At 39.3% G+C, this 14456-nt stretch overlaps 1 protein-coding gene across 2 annotated transcripts in view; it reads left to right on the top strand.

The window, feature by feature from the left end:
• The window catches only part of SCG3 (secretogranin III), a 28414-nt gene extending 17254 nt beyond the window's left edge, over positions 1–11160 (top strand). Inside the window, exons 9-12 of one of the 2 annotated variants that reach the window (XM_027688628.1) lie at positions 845–928; positions 1515–1643; positions 3679–3747; positions 7873–11160. In XM_027688628.1, coding sequence (XP_027544429.1) covers positions 845–928; positions 1515–1643; positions 3679–3747; positions 7873–7991 — 401 coding nt within the window. In that variant the 3' untranslated portion in view covers positions 7992–11160. Of the gene's footprint in view, positions 1–844; positions 929–1514; positions 1644–3678; positions 3760–7872 lie in introns of both variants that reach the window. The other variant, XM_027688627.1, reaches the window with a different exon arrangement.
• Positions 11161–14456: the final 3296 nt, after the last annotated feature.

The following is a 14456-nucleotide window of genomic DNA, read 5'->3' as shown; positions in this document are numbered from 1 at the left end:
AGGGAAGGAAAATTCTACACCATGTCCATAATATGACTGAGGAAATATGGCAGATACTATGATGATCTGTATTTTGCATATCTACTGTGGTATCAAAAGGACTTTTTTCCCACATAAGCGTACAATATTTATGTCTGAAACATCCATCTTTATGAAGAGATGCTTTTACTTTCAAATTAGATGAGTTCAGCCCTGAAATTTTCATAGAAATACATTTTCTAATCTTCTAGAGCTGTATACATGGCTACAACTGTCCAGTGGGTTTTCAGGTAAATGCTTGACTTCAGCAACTTTGGAAAATATTTGTTTTAATCACTTCAACTTACATATTTATTTCATCTAAGTATGATTTTAAACATTTTATTAGACTTCCAATGAAACCACATAAAATCCAGACATATAAGCAGTTTGGGATAGAGTTTTTCCAGCAGGATGAAGCACATATTTCATAGTCTTGTATTCTTTGTGAAGTTAATTAAAGCCTTTCATTGCTTTCATGAGAATAAATTGCTACAGATAGTTATCTGTAGTTTGTGAGTTACGTGACTGAAATACAGAATATATATGCATACTTTTACTGTCTTTATGTATATTGCTCTATTTGGTGCACCTATTGTCATGATTCAGTTATTATTTTTTTTAAATAAGATTGATCAATATTCCATAGAGCTATTTGTTTGTTCTTTTACTATTGGCTCTGCATTAATCCTTCAGAGGCAAGGGTGAAGGCTGTTCTTTTAGGTTTCTGCTTACCACTCAGACTGGTGCTGGGGAGAATATAGTGCAGATTCTGCATCTTATCCACTGAAGAATAACTGGGGTTTGGTTTTGTTTTGCTTTCTAGAAAACTTAGATACAATGATAGCTGAGCAGACAAAGAAGAAGCTTGAGAACCCTTCCACTAAAACCAGAACAAAACTAACAGCAGGTACCTATTCTACAATTTTCTCTCCTGGAATAACACATTTTTTTAATCTATTCAGTTGAAAGTATGCTAATTGCTGTAGCATCCAGACTACTGGTTAAAGCTACAATCCCTCAAGGACCTATAGCCAAGCTTGGTTGTCTAAACACACAACAAGAGAGAAATTTTCACTTAATAGTCCAAAGTTTGAGAAGTATATTCCCTGTCTTTCTTCAGTGGAGTCCATACATTACACATATACAAAAGCTTTTCATAATAATGAAAAAATGTTATTTGTCAACTTTGGATCTAGTGAATGTAAATTTCATATAATCTTTCTCTGCACAAAGAAATGTGCCTTTATGAACTATGTATTATTGCATTGTAGTCACCTGTGTTCAGCTACTGTTTGTAAGAGCAGAAACAGACATTCCAATTTCCAGAGGTCTGGAGCAGAGATGAACTTTAGAAACCACTTTGAGACAGACTCCAGTGAGGCTCTTCCTCAATCATCAGTCAAAATGTTTTACTTGCCAAAGGTTGCTGGTGTGATTGAGAAATGCTTTTGGTACATTTGATATAAAATTGTTTGCTCTGGTCATTTCTTTAGACAAGAGTAGTGAAGAAGCAGACAGTACAAAGGAAGAAGCAGCTAAAATGGAAAAGGAATACGAAGTTTCAAAGGATTCTACAAAAAATGAAGGACAAAATGCAGCAGGAAACAGTGAAGAGTCCGGAGGTACCAAATAGCCATTGCTTTTCCTACTGTGTCTGCTCCAAGTGATTGGAGTCTTTTCCTATCTTTGGTATTGTTTTTCCTTTGTGTTAGCATAAATATCTTCAGCTTATAGTCACTGGGAGTCAGCACACAACAGCTTGATTTGGAAGTGTACTTATTTGCCCAGTTTTAAACGTGTGACACTATATCCCTTGCTGAGCAAGACCATAGTCTTTCACAAAATTCATAGCCCCTTGTGAGAACAATATGAAATACAGGTTGACACAGTAGTGCAGAGAGATTTTTGCTTCTTTGCATCTGTGCTTTTCAGTGAAATCAGATGATCAGAATATCCAATAATCTGAGTGGGCCCAATGATTTCTATAGTTTGTGTTAGAACAAGCTGGTACTGGAAGGTACTGGAAAGTTCTGCATTGACAGAATGTGCATTGCTCACTGCCAGAGGTTAGGGGTTATCAGCAATTAACCTGTTTTACATAACTTTGATACCTGTTACAGTAAGTTAGTGTCTCCCTAAGCAAACATAGCACAGTAGTGCTGTTATTATGCCAGTTGCCTCAGCATGACACATAATGCCACGTGCTAAATTAGACTGTGCTAAAGTCACTTGGGTAAATCAGCTACTATATCTCAAAACAAATCTGCAGAGGACATTGTGCCTCTTTATTGTGCTGAACTTTTGAAGGAGAATGTTTGTTAGTGCAGAAACCTTTCAGTGAGTTCTTATTGCTAAGGATCCAGCAGAAGCATCTATGTTTTGTAGTCAGTTGGCTAAACAAAATTGCTTATAATCTGTTTTGCACCAATGCTGTTTAATGCTCATACTTTTTGGAATGCCTGTGTGTCTACTGCAGCCTGCTCAGCCATGAATGGCAGAAATGAAGGCTGCAGTAGATTGTAGAGCAATTGGCACCTGGGTCAGTCCTGTGGGCAGTGCAGCCACTCACAGATGGAAGGTGGCATTTTTTTCCAGCAGGTCATTTTTTTGAGCCAAGAAGAGGAAAATTTCTCAAGATGGTTGTCTGATTTCACAGGAAAAAAAAGTTGTCTCAATACCTGTGGGAAGTGATAAATAACACATTTTGCTTGCCTGTGAAGATTTCTCTTTCCAGTTTGGTTCAGGTTATTTTCCTTTACCTTCAGCCCAATAGCTTTTTAGAAATGTTAATTGGATAAGTATTTAGTTCTTTATATCATCATGCAATGCCCTTTGCTCTTTCACAGAGTAACTTACTATAAAGTTACTGCACTCCCAGCTCAAAAAGTATGATATATCTAATATCCATTTAGTAATAGAAGCAGACATGCATAGTTGGCACTAGTAATCTTTTACATGCTAATCACACTAGGTTTTTATTCCTTATAAATGTAAGAACATTACATCAATAAAGCTCCAGTCAAGTTAAGAATTCAAAATCCATTAGCTGGAATATTTCCTTAGGGGCCTTATTAGGTAATCCTTGAACTAATTCTATCCGGTGTGCTTTCTGGTCCAAAAATAGCCATCACTTTAAAATTTCAGCTATAACAAGGAGTTATCATGGTAATGTTAATACATTCCTTTTCTCAGTAAATGTGGTAGCTACACTTCCACTTGTCTTTCAAAATTTTGAAATTTGTTTGCCATGTGCTGTTAGCACTACTGTATGGAAGAGTTTTGATACTCAAAGCTCTCAGTTTTAATTAATTCCTTGCTATCTCAACAGCTTCATCTTTGCAGAACAATAACGATGATCAAAAAGCTACAGGCTGCCTTTAATCCACATAGGCAGTTTGTGTGGATCCCACCAAAAAGCTATGTATAAAGATCAAAAAAAGCCACAATCCTAAATTTGTGTATGACTAATCTTGCACAGACAAAACCTTCTAGCTGTCTGTGGGAATTTTGCCTGACTAAGTTTGACAGGACTCAGCTTTTAAACAGAAACTAAGAATAGTTTTAATCTGCCTTTGCTGTGACCACCTTCACCCAGTTAAGCAAGCTGCATCAATCATTGATGCAAGTGCCTGAATTCTCTCTCATCCTTTTCTCCAGGGAAATCTGAGGCATATTTGGAAGCAATCAGGAAGAACATAGAATGGCTGAAAAAACACAATAAACAAGGTAACAAGGAAGGTATGCAGTGAAAGGCCTTGACATTGGGGTGGGCACCATATACATTACAAAGCACGTAATTCATATTGTGGTGTATGACTTAGCATTATGTTATAAGTTAAAAAATAGTGATGTGAAACTGCGCTTGTCTATGGTGATAGTTAGTGTGTTAAAGTTAAGTAAATGTCAAAGTTAAATCAGTGAATGAAAATAGTAGACTAAGGCAGATTAATGTAAGCTGGCTTGAATGGCTGCTGGCCACAAAACACAGAGACCTGGTGGTCTGCCAGTGTGGCAGGTTTGTCTAGTGCTTCATTTCCTATTTCAACATGCCTTTCAATTATGATTTTATAAATGATAGGAATGTATTTTAAACGTCTGGACGTGTCTAGAAGAGCTCGGTGCATCTGGCTAACGTGCCTTCATAAGCAGCAACGTACTTTGTTTCATAACCGGGAATAGTTAAGATACAAATTTAAGTCACAATGTAATACATTGGATTACAGCCCGAGTCAACTCGAATGACTTGTAGCTCACACGCAAAGCTGCGCAGACGGGAGCAGAGATGGAAGCAGCTGCACGGGGTGTGCTCACCAGCTGTCCCTCCGTTTGACTCCTCCCCGGGGGCAGGGCTGTGAGCACTGGAGGCAGGAGAGAACAGAGCAGCAGCAGGATTTCTCGCTTATTTTTCACAGATCTTTGTTTATCTATAGCAGTTCTTCCCTCAAGATCTTACATAAAACCAGCCTCCTATCCCTTTTCTCTGCCATGGCTGTGTGTTCTGCCATCAGCCTCTCTGGAAGTGAAGGCTCCTAGCCAAGGGATCCATCCCTGGGCTATGACTGGCGCCTGGTGAGAAGGATCCTTCTTTGCACCAGCCGATTTGAGATGAGATTAGCCCTGGGTAATCTAGCCATCCTCTCTGTGTGTTGAAGTGTATATGAATTACATTTCAGACATGAGTGCATGCCTATGGCCCAACACAGGCATTTTCCTATACAGAAACTGTAATAGGAAGGACTTGTAAAAAAAATTTCCATCTCCAAAATCGTTTCCTCACAATGGCAGTGATGGCAATTAGCAGCAGGCACACATATTTGCTCAAGAGTTTGCCTGCCAATTCTAATAAATGGTTCTGTTTAGCTGTGTATTCATTATGGTCATTAGATCTCAGTCATGTGTAATTATATCCCTATATCACACATACTGACTGGGCAGCCCCTCACTCCTCTTCATAGTAACCTCTGCACTGGTACAGTCTGAAAATGGCTGTGACTGCAGATCAATAGCATTTTATCTGCTTGTGACTGCATTAAGATATACATTTCTGTTTAGATGGGTTTTCATTTGCACTAAAATATCTTTATTGTCCCCTGGCAATGGAAATGAGTCTTAAAGTGAGTGTAAGTTACGACAAAATTAGAATAGTGTTCTTACTCTTCTGATACATCATCTTTATTGTGCCTTTCCATACTTTTTATTTTTGTAAAATGCTACTTCAGGTCCCCTGGGCTGATGTTAAAAGAAGTGCAGTCAGGGTAAGCTTATCTAACCGTGAATGCATTGCAGTGTGTTTCTTTGGTACAAGATGAGGTGGTATTGGTGTGCTCATCAATCATTTCTCCACTTCCAGCTACCACCTGGGAGCTGGCAGAAAAGTAATTCTCAAAGTAATTCATGTATTAAAATGGCCAGTCTTTCCCACCCCCACTCATGGATTGGTTTACTTACTGAATATACTCGAAGAGGTTTAGATTCTCTTCAGGCAAATGTTTGTAGATCCTTATCTTTGTATGAATTTCAGTAGAAATTATTATTTGTTCAATGACTAATAAGCCTGGAAATGTTAATTTTCATTTCCCCAGTTTAAAAATATCAATTTCCTGTTAAGGAGGCAGGTAAACTTGAGGGGCTGGGATGATCTAAAGAGAAACATCAAAAGCCTGGATTTTGGGCTGATGACCTTTTGTGTCCAAAGTTTGGTTTGCATATTTTCAATCTATAGGCTCTGTGGGCCTGTCCTTTGTATCTCCCAGACCTGGCTTGATGATTGAAATGCTTTTCAAGAGGAGCTCCCCTCCAGTGTAAATCAGCTCCCCACAGTAGCTGCTGGGTGTTCTATTGCAGTTGGACTCCAAAGCACAGAAATGAGGCATTTAACTGATACATGTGGATTTTTTACCAAATACTCAGGCAGTTTATAGTTTCATAACACTGATAGTAGCCATTTAGGAATGAAAGTAAATTCTGTAATCAATTGCAATGGCAAATGGCTTAATTTGAATATGCAAATAAGACCTCACTTCATTTACTGTAGCAGTTTCACAGCTCAATGAAATGCTGCAGCTGTTGCGGTGAATATAACCCCAAGCTGATTTTTCTAATTACAATAGGTTGTAAATAAGTATTAGAAATTAGAGGTTATAAATTTCTAGGAAAAAAAAAATCAAATTAGATTGCAATTAGATATATAGCAAATTAGCCAGAATTGGATAATATTGTAGTGGTTGTAATCCCGTACAGAATGTTTAGTAATTAAACATTCACATTTCCACATAATGATTTGAAATTATAAATAGTATTCTAGAAGTAAAATAAGCTCAGGGATTTTAATGTGAATAATGTGGATATCATATTAATTTAGTGTTTGTTCTTCCATTCATTTCCATCCTTGATATCTTTCACCGGGGACCCTCATTCTGTCAACATGAATGAAATCTCAGAACCTCATTATGAAATTGCTGGGTACTATTTGTCCCTATTACTCACACAGGCTGGTGAGACAAGCAGGTTACATTCTCTTAAGTAATGACAGTGGCAGATCAGACAAGAAATCTTGGCCTCAGTACAGTGAATGGCAAAATTCCTGTTAACTCAGACATGGAAAGACACCTCTGCAGGAGTGGGGAATTTTGAACATCAATTTTATGTATTACTCATTTGAAATTGCCTTATGCTGTTATAAAAATGATTGCAGGCGTCAATTTGCTTCATAATGTCTTTCTATTTCTATCCAATTTTGGTCACTGACCCCTAAAAAGACAGGAAGTCATTATTGTCTATTTTGTTAAGAATGTACAGTTGGAAAGAAGGTCCTTCCACGTATTAATCTATGATGTTATACTTTGGACTACATTACAAAATCAGTATGAATGCATTCTGAAGGCTCTGTCTGTGGAATAAGTAATTTACACTGAAAATATCAGAATGTATCTGTTCTCGTGAAAGATGTTCATTTAACTTAGTGTGAACCCTTAAAACATTGAAGTTCTTCGGGTTCTAACAAATTAACTTCTGATTCTATCAAATTAAGCTTTACATTTTATGCAGCAAATTAGGTAGCTAACTGAAACTTTATTGTGTTTATGTGTGAATATACTGAATCTGCTGCCAGAGTTACAACTACACAATAGGTTACCCCTTTATTTTATTTGAAAGATTGTTTTGCAGTAGAATTCTTTTCATGGAAAATAGTGATGTTTTCCAGCATGGGAAAAGTCTATTTAACACATAGAGATGCACTCATCCACTGGAAAAGGAGGAAGGATCTTTCAATACTCTATTGCAGAGTCTATTTGTCAGTCAAAAACTGACACTAACACTGTCACAAAGACTGCTCACTGCAGTATTTTTCAAGTCAGAATATTATGTTCTGTATCAAGGTGAATAATTGTATCGAGCTATTTTCAGGAAGTTCATTTCTTGAATTTTCACTACAGTGTTTGTAGTAAGTGGGAATTTTACTAAGATTTCAATAAGAAATAGTCCATTTAATATTTTCTTTTGATTCTGTGACAGCTGTGAAAATAATAGGGTTCTAACAACAGGTTTTGCTCTGCAGACTAGAACATCAAATCTCTGGACCAGAAAATATTGTTACTTTAGCATTTGACAGCAATCAATCAAGAGCAAGAGATGATTATTCCTCTTGAATACTAAAAGCACCATGATGTGTAAAAACACTTTGTGGAGGTGTTTTGGGTTTATTTATTGTTTTCACAAGCTGCACTTAAAGTGAATTTTCTTCATGTTTGATCAAGTGCATTTGTTGGATAAACTTTGCAATGACATTTCTGTTAGGTGAAGCAATGTAATGGCAATGACTCATTGTGCAAATGAATTCTTATTTTTCAGACTATGATCTTTCAAAGCTGAGGGAATTCATTGATCAGCAAGCTGATGCTTATGTGGACAAGGGCATCCTGGACAAGGAGGAGGCTGATGTAATTAAACGCATCTATGGCAGCCTGTAAAAAGTCAGTGGCTGCCAGACATGTAGAAAACTAGTCTAGTTTCCCCCACTCCTGGCTCAGTGACTTATGATCTCTTAATTTGAGGATATCATTAGAAATGCTCTGTTTACATTGTACTGACAACTTTCTAGACAGCAATGAAGAGCTGTAGTGCTCCATTCACCCCCTGCATCCTGTATTTTCCTACATTCACAAATCAACCCTAAACACCAAATTCTGACAGTGAATTTCTATTGGATAGGGTCCATATTTCTGTAATGCTCTCTTTGATTTATTATTTGTGTTTGGTTTACTTTTGTAGATCAACCAATTGTTTCTGATGGAAAGTTCTTTTAATGCTACATCTTTTTGCTCTCACTCAACAAGCTTTCTATAGATGCAACTATGTAAAGGGCATTATTAGAAAATAGTTCATAGTTCTCTAAATAAAATATTTGAAAATAATTTACCTAATAAAGTTTTCATTAATCTTAATATTATTTTATATTCAGAAATTTTGTGTTTAAATCTTAATATCTTTTTTTTTGATCCTTTTTTATTTCTTTAATTCTGTAATTTGGACTGTAGTGACCTTAGCTAACTGATAAATCTTTGACATTACCATTGCCTTTCATATTACAGAGCTGTATTCTCTTCTTCAGCATGTATGAACATTCTCTTTGGTGCACCATTTGATGACTGTGCATGCATAATTAGTTGAATTCCTGATGTGAGTATCCTGACAGCAAGTGTAAATAGCCATTACTTTCTCTAAAGAAAAAAAAAAAAGGAAAGCAATTCAAGTTATTTTGCATGGAAAGGGAAGTTTGCAACTAGAGATGTTTTTAGGAACATGGGCCTTGCTTTTCAGAAAGACTTAAAGAACCTATCATATCTCAGTATCTCTGAATATCAAGGCTGTGGTCTCTTTTCTGATCTCTGCTCTGTGTTGAGCAGTATCATCTTGTAAATTTTCTTTTTTTTTTTTTTTTGCCTATATATGTTGTCATTAGCCAAGAATTTGGTACTTCCCAATGAAAAAGGAAAACAAAAATATCACCCTCGTTCTTCTTCCTGAACTTACACAGTTTTGGAAGAATGGCTTATGGGGTCTTTTGTCTCTAAGTGAATGGATAATTTTATATATGAAGAACTCATAAAGCAAGATCAAAGGTAAGGAAGTTTTTAGAAAGGGAGATTTTAAACTGAGTTCCAGAAGACATAAGTCCTGAGACTTATCACCTGCAGCAGTTATTTGTGTAGGTGAACTCCAGGAAAGCCCTGTTCTCTTTATTTACAGATTCTTCCTTGATAATTGAGGTTATCCCTCTCTGATTTTTTAAAAAACACCTTATGATATCTCTGAGATTGATACAGTTAAAAAATGTCAGTTGATGCAGAGGTTGGAATCTGCCTGCAGTGAAGGGAGATACTGACTTACAGCACTGCCTGCACAGCACAAAGTTCTCTAAATGTTAAAACACTTCCTTGGGTCATTTCCTTTCTCATTTTCTCAGCACAGCTGGAGATCAGGGAGGAAGAGATTTGAGCAATGAAGTAAACTCTGGAATCCCTGAAAAACATAAACGATCAACTGATTATTGATAAATTCTCAATTGATAACCAATATTAAGTGAATGTGATGGTAGTGAGGTATAACAGCATAACTCTTTGCAAACTGATGACACATGAGCCAGTGGATGGTTTCTGGCAGACACAGAGCACGTCACTGCCTGCTCACACACATCCTGATATGAATCACTGAATTGCAGGATCAGTCACTAATGTTGATTTATTTTTTTAAGGCAAAAACTGTATCCAAAAACGTAGTCAATATAAGCTTCCTCTTTAAAAAAATAGTCCCTTAGAAACTCTGGAGAAAATAATTAGGGAAAAGAATTCCTGTTGGTTTGAATCGGTGTGTTTGTTCTCATCCAAACCCTCTAATTTGTTTATTGTTATTTGCTAATGTTCCCAAAGATCCAAATTTCTTGTCCCTGTGGATCTCAATTGTGTTCTGCAACAGCTTGTGACTTATTTTCCTATGTGACTATCACAAAGGAAAGCAGACTGATTCCCAAATATGGATTTTTGAAAGAAATCAGGAGAATGGTAACTAACTAACTGTAGACCTTTAAAGCAGTGATCCAGGATCTGCACGTGAAAAAACAAAAAAGGACAAACTTTTCTTCCCCAATGGTTACTTTAAAAAAGACCCCAAATTTTCTTCTCCTGTCAATACAATGAGTAATATAATGATATTTTCAATTTTCATTGTAAGTTAGTTTCTTGCTTTGGTCTCTCATGAGTCTGGTACTAATGGGAAGATGTCATCAACCAGTGACCTGTGATTATGAACAGTATGTGTCCATGAAAAGGGTGGTGCCATATTTGTTAATCTCTCAGTTTTGCAAATTCTATCACTTCAACAAAGTATCAATGACATAATTTAGAGGAAAAAAAAGTCCCAACAATGGGTGTGACCTGATTGTATTTCAGAGTATGCATGTTCTTGGACTGTTCTTACACTGCTGCTGTGCATCACTTGGGGTACACACTTAGATAATTGGACCAACCTGATGAGTAGCTGAGAACAGAGAAGCCTCTGATGGATAAACCAGCAATCCCAGCTATGGTTCCTCAAATTAGATTCACTTCCCAGCCTGCCCAAGCCCACTAAACTTGTTATTTGAGTGCTTCACATACTGGTTTCATTGCTGGTACATTGGATGAACATCACACCTTTCAGAACTAGACAGTGAACACCCAGCCAGCCTGATGAATCATCCTGCATTTTTAAGGGGCTGTGACTTGTGCTAAATAAAATCAAACCAAGTGACGCAGGTTTCAACCTGCACTACAGATCAGTCCTTGTTTTTCTGGGAACACTTCGAGCACATTAGGACTGGACATCCCCTGCTGATGTGTTTAGCCCATAATTAGTAAATCTAATTATTGCATTCTTCCTGATGAGAAAGGTATCTTCAACACCTGCATGTCTCTGGTTCTAAACTGACAAAAATTGGTTTCTGTGTTGTTTATATCTCTGCTGGATCCTTCAGAAATCCTTCAGTCCTAAATTATCACTGAAAATGTAACAATACAATATATATGGTATTCACCTTTTGAGCTTTTCTAATAGACTATTGTTTCTGATACTGTACTTTATTAAACACTTTACTACAAGCTACATTAGTGTGCTGGTTTTGGCTGGGATAGAGTTTATTTTCTCCATAGTGGCCAATATATGTTTTGGATTTACGCTCGAAACACAAATGTGTTGATAACACAGAGATGTTTTAGTTCCTGCTGAGCAGAGCTCACACTGAGCCAAGGCCTTTTGTGCTCCTCACCCACCCCACCAGCGAGGAGGCTGGGGGTGCACAAGAAGCTGGGACACAGCTGGCACAGCTGACCCCAGGGATATCCCAGACCATGTGGCACCATGCTCAGTGTATAAAGCTGGGGAAGAAGGAGGAAGGGGGCGGGATATTGAGAGTGATGATGTTTGTCTTCCCAAATAACCGTTACTTGGGATGGGGCCCTGCTTTCCTGGGGATGGCTGAGCACCTGCCTGCCCGTGGGAAGTGGTGAATGAATCCCTTGTTTTCCTTTGCTTGTGTGCACAGCTTTTGCATTACCTCTTAAACTGGCTTTATCTCAACATATGAGTTTTCTCCCTTTCACCCTTCTACTCATCTCCCCCATCCCACTGCAGGGCAGTGAGTGAGTGCCTGCGTGGGGCCGAGCTGCCAGCTGGGGTTAAACCACAACAAGCAGTACAAGGTTGCTGTTGTGTGCTAAGGAGAATGCATCTTTTCTATCCACTGCCCAGCTTTTTTTAAGCTACCCTGCACCATGGAGCAATAGGAGTTCATCTCGATGCAGGAAGGGGTGGGAAACCACAGGGATGCCCTTCTGAGAATGCTGGGTGCAACTACAGAGCTTGGTGGCCAAGTTAGCTGGATTTACAGGGGTTTAGTAGCCTCCAGCCACGTTACAATTGAGTCCCAAGTGTAAATGTTTTATCAGGTATGTCCCACATATTTCATTTGAAAAGATCCTAGTCCAAGCGTGCCCAGGTGTTGATTTTTCAAGCTTTGATTGAAGAAATACGTAAAAACAAAACTTCAAACGTGCAGGTTCCTCACCACAAAGTAGCTGCAAAACAGAGAATTCTATCTGCACTAAGTGCTTCACTTATGCCTGAAATTGCCCTGTTCCAGCCATAAACCACACCTTGCAGGATTGGTAGAAATACAGAAACAAAGAATGAAGCTACAAGTGTACCAGGCATAAAAGCAGAGTGGGAAGCAAAATATATGTGGTAACAAATACAAATACATAAAAAAGTACAGGCAAATATGTCACTTTGTTAAATAATAACATGAAAATGTGGGTTAAGATATCAAAACATTAGTTATTTCAGAGTCTTAACTCTTTTTAAGAGTAGTAAAGCTCCACCTTGAATCACTCTGAGTGTATTGCAGACGATTTCCAGGCAGTTTCCTCTTGCCTGCCCAGCTCTCCCTGGGCCCAGCCTCAGGCAGCCATGATGAGTCGCCAGTGAAGGGACGCAAGGAGCCAGCAGAGGCACAGGAAAGCAATTCCTAGAAATATCTTACCTCTACTTAAAAAATGGGCAGTCGGTCTCCATATTTGCCCTAGGGATTATGACACACCACATCTATCTACCCGAAAACCTGTACTCTTCGCCTACGCTGTGAGGGGCTGCCAGGACACGGAATCTGTGCAATTGGCGCTCAAGGAAAAGCTGAAGTGCCCTCAGGTGAGGCCTGCGAGCCGCCTGTGGGCTCACCAGGGCTCAGCTCTACCAAAGGCTCATCAGAGCTCCTACCCTGCCCACAAAGAGCAGACAGGCCCAGGGCAAAGGACTGGAAGAACCAAAGATGGAGTGGAAGTAAAAGCTGGGGCTTCTCTGCCCAGCCCTGAGCACTTGAGGCACATGAAGGGCATCTCTGGGCAGGCGAGGAGCGGAGACCTGCGCTGGGGCGGCAGCAAGGTAGGACTTTTACAGGTGTCCTTTGTGGTGGGCAATGACAGGCCTGAAACCCTCCCTGCAGGAGGATGGTGTGTGGCACAGGTGGGCTGGGTGTCTCTACTGGTTTTGCACTGGATGCCGTGTTGTGTGCTGGTGTGAGGGGTTTCCAGGGAGCAGAGGTGCCGTGGGTCATCAGGGCACTGCTGGGCTGAAATCTGCCCTGTGGTTGCTGTGTCTGAGGCGTCGGGTGTGCGCTCAGGGGGCTCTGGTGTGTTCAGGCTGGCAGAGCTGCTTCCTCCCTTCCTTCCAGTCTGTATGGCTTTCTCAGTCAGGGAAAATAGGTGTATGTGGTGTGAGGGACTGTTTGCCCTGAAGGCTCTGCAGCCCACTGGGAGGGCCAGGGTGAAGTGTCACTGCCAGGAGCTCGGTCAGTGCTGGGCAGGAGGGGCAGCTCTCGCTGTGCCAGGACAGCTGCGCTTCTGACCTGCTCAGCAAAGCACCCTGGTCCTGTGTGTGCTGGATGGGTGGGCTATCACAATAGCAGGCCCTCGGGAGAAAAGGATTTAAATTTTTCTGTAGGATTATAAAATATAACTGGGCTTGAAGCTAGGGTTCCCTCTGGAAAAGGAGTTCATTCTGGCTTCATAATGTCCTGAAATTAACTGACAACTGACAACTTACTACCCTGTGAGGAATAAATAAAAATCCCAATTTAAGAAAGATACAAGACTTAAAACTAATTCAGCAGTCTCTTCAAGAAAAATCAGTGCTTCCTTTTATTCACTCTGGGGCTTTCTCTGTTCTTGTTAATTTGTGTGCCACTGCAGATCTCCTCTTTAGGACCAGAGCTGGAGTTGATCTGAATGAGCCTGCTGGGTCTGAGCTCCTGCCAGCTCTAGGGAAATACCAATTCCTGCCAAGCTTGGAATTTTTACTTCTGGTTTTAGTAAATCAATGAAACTTTCTATATTGCTTCTCTCTTAACATACTGCAAAAGGGTTTTGCTTTAAGGGAATGACAAATTATATTGATGAGCAGAAAGACAGGAAACTGCATCTGTCACAGTGGGGATCCAGCAAGTCTTTAATGATGGGAGTTTTGTGAAGCTTATTGAATACTTGAGGAAAAAATTTAGGATGCCTAATAAGAAGTTGCTAATACACTAACTTTGGGGCAAAGAGTGAATGCAGGCTGCATTCTGCCTTCCTGAGCTTCAGGTGAGGTCTACCTGCAGACTTGAACACTGGCATTTCTTCTCAGAACAGGGAAGGCTTGTCAGGGAGGCTCTTAATAGTTTTCATCTTTCTCATCTTAATAGTTTTCTTGACTGGACAACTAGAGAAAATAGCTCTTACAGGTCTCATTGAGGAGGGTGAGTTATATGGTAAAGGTAAGGGACACTATTTACCCTGATATTAGTATCTAATAGTTCATATAACTAGACAAACCATTCTTCACACAAAACAGGCTAGGACCAAACTCAC

This window comes from Neopelma chrysocephalum, unplaced genomic scaffold (assembly GCF_003984885.1).
Source record: "Neopelma chrysocephalum unplaced genomic scaffold, ASM398488v2 Primary Assembly neopelma1_75, whole genome shotgun sequence".
Taxonomy (NCBI): Eukaryota; Metazoa; Chordata; class Aves; order Passeriformes; family Pipridae; genus Neopelma; species Neopelma chrysocephalum.
This window is presented reverse-complemented; position numbering and strand designations above follow the sequence as displayed.